This window comes from Lutjanus erythropterus, chromosome 12, assembly GCF_056507025.1.
Source record: "Lutjanus erythropterus isolate fLutEry1 chromosome 12, fLutEry1.hap2, whole genome shotgun sequence".
NCBI lineage: Eukaryota > Metazoa > Chordata > Actinopteri > Lutjaniformes > Lutjanidae > Lutjanus > Lutjanus erythropterus.
Window position 1 is genome coordinate 3,670,211 of NC_139328.1, and position 7,531 is coordinate 3,677,741.

At 39.5% G+C, this 7,531-nt stretch overlaps 1 protein-coding gene across 1 annotated transcript; it reads left to right on the forward strand.

Annotated features, from left to right (window-relative positions):
* Positions 1 to 1,688: 1,688 nt before the first annotated feature.
* Positions 1,689 to 7,326, forward strand: LOC146317337 (complement factor H-related protein 1-like). Its single transcript, XM_084732433.1, has 9 exons — positions 1,689 to 1,841; positions 2,765 to 2,959; positions 4,362 to 4,541; positions 4,697 to 4,998; positions 5,462 to 5,497; positions 5,869 to 6,055; positions 6,133 to 6,297; positions 6,862 to 6,887; positions 7,050 to 7,326. Exons 1-9 carry the CDS (start codon positions 1,796 to 1,798, stop codon positions 7,059 to 7,061), a joined length of 1,149 nt encoding a protein of 382 aa, XP_084588559.1. The 5' UTR covers positions 1,689 to 1,795; the 3' UTR covers positions 7,062 to 7,326.
* Positions 7,327 to 7,531: the final 205 nt, after the last annotated feature.

The window sequence follows — 7,531 nt, forward strand, 5'->3', positions numbered from 1 at the left end:
CTGATAGAGGAGTTTGTTGTGGCGCTGAACTAAACAAATTGAGACAAATAGCCAAACCTTCATACTGAACGGTCAAATGGACAGTGATGGACATTCGGTGGTGTTTGTACTTTCAGGTACCTGCTTTATTTTACTGTTTCGTGTTCACTTTCAGCTGAGTCGTGCTAAATTACTGCCAATGAAAATACAACACCTCCTTATTTTGTGACTTCAGAATAAAAGCTTTTAGATAATAAAATAGTGGGTGACTTTTATTGTGAAGTATTTAAGGGAAATAAAGTGTTCAGACACTAGACCTAAGAGATTAGACCTACACACCTGCAAACACGGCTCTGCTGGGCTGACGCAGCGAGTCAAATTGAGTCAAGCCAAGCAGCACATGTGTATGAAAAAGGGACAAAAGAGTTGACGGAGAGACGGAGAGCGTGACGGAGGCGAGAAGCCTCACTGCCTCCAGCAAAAACAGGCAAAAATTTGTGTGTTCACCGAGGTGTTTCTGTGACTGCCGATCAGAGCTGGAGCTGATAAATATCCATCACCACTGCAGAGTTGTTTGACCTGCAGGTGGAAGTGATTGTACCCTTTCCCACTGAGGACAAAAAACAGATGTTAGTGGGTGTTTTTGACCAGTGTAAAATGGGCTTAAAAAGTTTTTCTCTAGGTCAGCGTTTCCTGATCCTGGTCCTCAGGGCCCGCTGCCCTGCACGTTTTAGGTGTTTCCCTGCTCCAACACACCTCACTGAAATGGACAGGTTGTTTTCAGGCTTCTGCAGAGGTTTGATGAAGAGCTGATTGTTTGATTCAGGTGTGTTGGAGCAGTGAAACACACTAAAACATGCAGGGCAGCAGGCCCTGAGGACCAGGATCGGGCAACACTGCTCTACACCAGTGGGACCAGTAGTTTTTAAGATTAACTGAAGACGAGCTGCAGGTCCGTTTGTCACAAACACACACACACACACACACACACACTTACACGCACACAAGCAATTGCATGATCCTCTAGGCTACACCCGACGGAGAAACATTTGACTGTGAAAGTGTGAGAAAAAGTCAAATGTATCCATTTAACCAGATCAAACACATTTAGGTTATTCCATGTGATCCCCTTTTGATGACTAATGTAGTAATTGATGTAATATTTTTTCACTTCTATTCAGTGAGCCTCCTCTGAAACTGTTCTGGAGTCTCACTTTGAAACCTTCTGTTGCTGCAGTCTGACCTTTAGGCCCGACTGTGTTTGCTGTTTCATAATTCTGACCTCTGATCTCAGCAGTACGGGAAATCATTTTGAAATCTAGACTCTAAACAAACAAATCGCTGTTGTGGGCGCCACTCTGTGTTAGCAAACACGGAGGATTCACTGCTGAACGCCGCTACATTTACTGAAGTGTAAAAAAATACAAATGTACAGAGCAAGACTAAAGTGTTCATGTGTTTATTACAGTTCCTCTTTCATATAGTGCGATAACATCACAATATGGAGATAATATCATCATAAATACACCACTTTATATGTCTTAAATTTTATGAGACGTCAAAACAAACGATAGGTGTTGCTGTTATTTAAAAAAAAAGTTGTCAAAGAGTTCTTTCAGATCAATATGCAAAAAAAAAGTCTTTGCTCTTGTGTTTGTAATGTAAATACCTGCCACATTTTATATGCAGCGTTGGCATCAGACCAACAGCGTGATTTTTTTCTAACTGTTTTGGGGGGAAATGGCCTCAATAATCATTAACTAGTTCTGATTTATACTGGACTCTCTGCTCTGCTGTGATTTTAATTCCTGCCAAAATGTGCATGAGGTATCTTGGATTTCTTCTTCTGGTTTGGTTTCCAGGTAAGAACATTAAATTCTCTCATCTATCATTTCAGTGTTTTAAAAGTATTGTGCGGACGGCGGTCTGGACGACCTTCATCAGACTGAAACGTTGGATATTTAATAAATCAGTAGATATTTAATAAATCAGTAGAAAGCAAGACAGTGTGCGGGAGCTTTTCTAGTTTTCTTCAAACAACAATCCCTACTCCTAATCCTAATCTATCAATCTATTTCATAAATATACTCTCCTCCCCATCGAACAGTCCCACATTTACACCACTGCACTGCCTGATAATCAATATTACCCCATATATTAGAAAACTGAGAAAACCCATAACTGTATCACCCTTAGCATGATTTAAATTCCTTTAAATTATTGCTGTACCTCTTTTTAAACTGTTTGATATCTTTACTTTGTTTGATTTCACACAAAATCACCCCACTAACTGATGTGTGCATGCTTTTAAGAGTGATGCGAACACGATGTTGTTTCAAATATAATTTACCTCTTAAGTTAAACCCCCGTCTCTCTCTGTCCAAGTTTGACAATCCACCACATTTAAAAAATTTCAATGCTTGTGACTTTAGAAACAGGTTATTACTGTGTTCCTGATATCCAACATTGTTGAATATTCGTCGGGCTCTTTTCTGCAGGATGCATAATGCTTGTCAGGTGGTTTTGTAGGTGTCGCCCCAAACCTCAACACAATAATTTATGTATCTGACTTTGCCCAGAACTCCAAAGCTCCTCATTAGCTTTGTTCGTATGTGGTTTCCAGCAAATTATCACATCAAGAAATTTATTTTCAGCCTCTCTTTCAATCATAATATTGTCTATCTTAATAAATATATGTGTCTTTATTTGTGCACATGGTCAGAACTTCCCATCTGCAAAGGTATAAAAACATCATCTTAATAAATATATGTGTATTTATTTTCAGCACAAAGTGCAGCACAGTCCTGCGCTGCTCCCACACTGGAAAGAGGATATTTTGTCCCCGAGCCCAAAACCATAAACCATACTGATACCAAGCTCTCTTATGCCTGTGAGGAAGGATTTAAACCTGCAGTGGAGGGTTGGTGGGCAACAATCACATGTCAGAATGGCAAATGGTCTCATCAACCACAATGCATAGGTAAGTGTTTTATAATATATCCACTATATTATTGTTTGAATGCTGAAATCCTGCAGAAGTGTTTTCTAGCTGTAATTGTAAATCACTTTTCATGTTTTATGTTTCTTTTTCAAACCTTTATTATTTATTCCACGTTTAAATGCTGCAAAAGGATGTACGGCCATAGAGTAAAAAAATCAACTTAAATATTTTTAACTGTATAATTTAACTTTAATATCGATTCAGTTCAGTTTTTCTTTCTGTAGTGCCAAGTCAAAGTTGTCTCAGGGCACTTTACTCCCACCAAGAGCACAAGCACTGAGGTGACTGTGGCGAGGAAAAACTTCCTTTAAACAGGTCAGAAACCACGAGCAGATCCAGGCTCTTTATTCAGGGTGGGGGTCCATCTGCCGGAATGAGACATATTTTTTTTAATTCCATGTCTTCTCATCTTCTCGCTGGCCATTGGCAGCATTCAGTTGTTTACTTAAACAATGTTACATGAGGGTCATGGGGTCTGACTAATAACTGGAAAACAATCAGTCATTAGTGATTAGAACTAATGATACATATTTTTATTTTTACTCCAGCAAGTAGACCGACCCTATGTAAAGACCAAGCAACAGGGACAATTTCTAGTCCCTGTTGAGTCAGCAGCCAATTTGAGCTAACGTTAATGCTTTCTAGAGCTTGTGGGATTTTCCAAACTGAATAAATTCCACATACGCAAACACAAAACTGCTTTGTTAGCTCAGTCTTGTTGTAACTGAGATATCTGCTGAAAAAAAAAACAATTTTACACAGACAGATTTACCTCCTACGTTCACAAACTTCATGTGCATTTATTTGACGCCAGACTCACAGCTGATGGAGGATGCTGAACAGCTGTCGCGTGTGATCACAACATGGTTTTATCTTACAAAATATTCTGCTTCAGTCCACACTTATTGGCCTTTAGCCTTTCAAAGAACAACATTTTCACTGCGGTCACAAGCTCTCTGGCCTGTTGCACACACTTACCTTACCTTGTGCAATATACTGTAAATTCTCACAGATTTTTTTGCTGCTAATACTCTGTGCACACAACTCGCTTCAACCACAGATAATAAATTAAACAAGATTACAACCTATTTAATTAATATACAGTCTGTGGCTCCAACTCACTACTTGGACTGCTGTACTCGGTTTTGCAAACACAGTGGCCACATATTGCTCCTTTATAAGCCCACTGTTGTTCTGATTTATTTTATTTTGAGCTAATGAGATTGCTTGGTGTGAACTTCCTACATGTAGGTTGTATAACCTTCAGTTGAGGATGGGACCTCCCAGAGTGCTCAGACATTCATCAGGGCGAAGCTAACATTCGCTGTTGATGATCAGTTAAAAACCTCTGGTGTATTTGTTTCTTCTTTTTACCCCTCAGATGAACGAGCCTGCCTTCCACCAACTATCCCCCACGCAAAAGTCACAGGAAGTCCAAGCGGTTGGTATGAAAATAGACACACAATAAGGATAACATGTGATGAAGGATATACACACAGAGACCATCAAGCCACAGCCACATGCACAAATGGACTATGGTCCTCAGTTCCGGTCTGTGAGAGTAAGTCTGTCAAATGTTCTGTAACAATAAGCTGTGAAACTATCAGAGACCAGAATAATAAATTCTGAGGTTTGAATTCTCACCACACACACAAACCAAGTTAACCAAGTAGCCATCTGAGCACCTACTGATGAAAAATCTGGTCATTTTTACAGGAAGTAATGATGCATGTGATCCGCCCCCTAAAATCCCCCACGCCGTCATCATTCAAGAATACCAGGAGGTGTTTGCTGCAGATTCAGAAGTGACGTATGAATGTGAAGATGGTTATACTGTGGAGGGTGGGGACCTCCAAAATTCAGTTTTTTGCATCAGTGGATCCTGGTCTCAACTCCCAAGATGCAGTAAGTGGATCGATCAATCAATAACAATGATCAATTTTTTTGTACTGGGTCGCATGACGTTTGAAAGAATGTTGCTGGAGAACATAATACATAATTTTAGAAAACAATCACGAGTAGTTTTATAGATGAAAAGATCTGTCAGGTAAATCGCACCACAGCTAAGAGCAAAAATATGGAACTATGCCTTTAAGTATGGAATTCATACTGCAGACTCAAACTTAATAACCTGTCGTAGAGGGCTTGTGTATTTACCTGCACAACACCAACTTCTCCACCCACAGTCCCCGGATATCTATCAGTAGTGGCGGTCGAGGTCATGAACAGGTTAGCTTGCTAACTGGACTTCAGTGCAGCTAACGTTAGCGACTGGTTTTACCTGTAAATGTTTCTTTAAATTCGATGTAGAGTCGAGGTGTGAAATACGGGGAGCACCTTGACTGGCACTTGAGACTGCCTGAAAGTCTCAACAACAAAACCTTGCGAGGTCTCTGGAAAAATGTTGTAGGTTATTGATCTGCATTGAATATTTATTTAGTATATAACCTCTAGACAGAATGTGTACATACTCATATGTAGGCAGCACACCAGGTACTGGACATGGTGGATCTGCAGGTGAGGGACACACCACACGGCCTGTGGGTGGAGGTGGCCTTTGATTTATACGAGATATGAATGAAGGACATAATATTTTAAATGTCGCTGTGTGAGAAATACATTTCCTCTAGCAAAGGGAAATGGACTATATTTAAATTTAAGAGAGCATGATGGGAAAATGTTCAGGTGTTCTGGAAGACATGCATAAAACATCCTTCCTGTGTGATACTAACTGTGTTCACCATGTCTTACAGGATCTACTATCAGCTCCACTGATTCTCCATTTACTGCAGGTACTTATGCAGATTCATGTCTCTCACTGGGGGTCCAAAGTGTGGGGTGAGATTTGAAGTTGACTGACTATGACAGCTTGAGATATTTGATTCCAGAAAACCTTTTTTTTTTCTGTTTCAGTCAGCCACTGTGGGAAACCTCCCGTAGTTACTGATGGTCAAGTTGCGCAAACTCACGACATGTTTCTGAAGTTCGAGTGTGACTCATTTTACAGACTGCAGGGTCCAGAGGAAGTGAAGTGTTACCATGATGGCACATGGTCAGAACTTCCCATCTGCAAAGGTATAAAAACATCAAAAGTCCAAAAGTTTGATGTTGGCTGGAAAACGTAAAACCTTTTTTTTAAATTATTTTTTCAGCCACCTACTGCACTGTGAACACTGCTGAAGAACCGGATCTGATATCTGATGGAGTTAAATATATAAAAGATGGTGAAAAAGTGGAATTGGACTGCGAGGATAAATATTTTGCGAAAAATTTTGCTGTTGTCAGGTGCTCCGACGGAAGAGCAACTATTTCCAGATGTAAGTATCTCAATAAATATTCATGTATCAAAACACCGAGTTTGATCTGATGGGTTGAAGTTGAAGCTCGTGTTAGACATGATAGACTGATGGTTCACCTGATCACCTTCAAGTCTTTTTCAAAAGTGTATGCCCTTTTCCAAACAGCTTCTAAGGACAACCTCCCTGTGTACCAAACCATCTGGACTGTTAGGAACATATTGAATATTATCTCATAACTCGAAGTAAATCGGCCCTGCATCATTACAAAATTATGATTAATAATCTAAATCCTCTGGTCAGAATGTGAACGGAGATTTTCACTTCCAGAACCTCACTTTAGAGCTCGATAAAGCCACGGTATATTCGCTACGTGCTTTTATGACGGTTTGCATTTAATGCATTTAAATCAAACCACTGAACATTTTACTGAACATATTTCCTGCTGCTCTTGATAAAGTGTCTGTTATAGATTCATATGGTTTTATTGCCCTGACCTAAATGCAATGGTTTTGATTTATTCCTCTAATTCCAATAAGATGCTCCACATATTCACTGCTGTGCCTCTATGTGATTTTTTTTCAGGTTGTAACAGGTTTCAAATAACGACGGTGAGTAAAGAAACACACACTGATGTTGTCTTTCATGTTGAAGTGTTGAAGCAATGCTACTCTTTAATTTTTATTTATCTTTATGATTCTGCGTAAATATTTCACTTTGGTTTAATTATATTTTTTCTAATTGTTTGTAAAACCTCTTTCTTTTGGAATTAGCGTATATGCTGAGGCTGCATCACTGAGGGGAAGATACTGCTGCCTTTGGATTCGCTCACCGCTGACTGAAAACATGACAGCCTGGAGAGATAACTAAGTTACAATCATGCTGCCACACAATAAACCGTTTCTGGCTCGTCTGATTGATCTGTGAATGCCTAATAACATAATATGGGATCAAATTGTTCGTCTGTATGCTTAAAGCTGCAAAAATAACTGAGCAGATAAATATGGTGTATGTTTGATAGACTGGCCTGAATAAAGTCTTCAACTCTAATCTTTCTCCACTGAGTCTGCAGAGGTTTGTTTTTGATAATCATCCTGCAACATTTCACATTTTCTCATAAAACCAAAAGGAATATATATGAGGGAGTTACGCTGGATGCCACATTTTAAAATTAACTTGAGGAGCTACTGTCAGTGTGTGTAACACTGCACACTGTCTACCTCATTTTTATGTGTACTTTATTTCACTGCTGTTC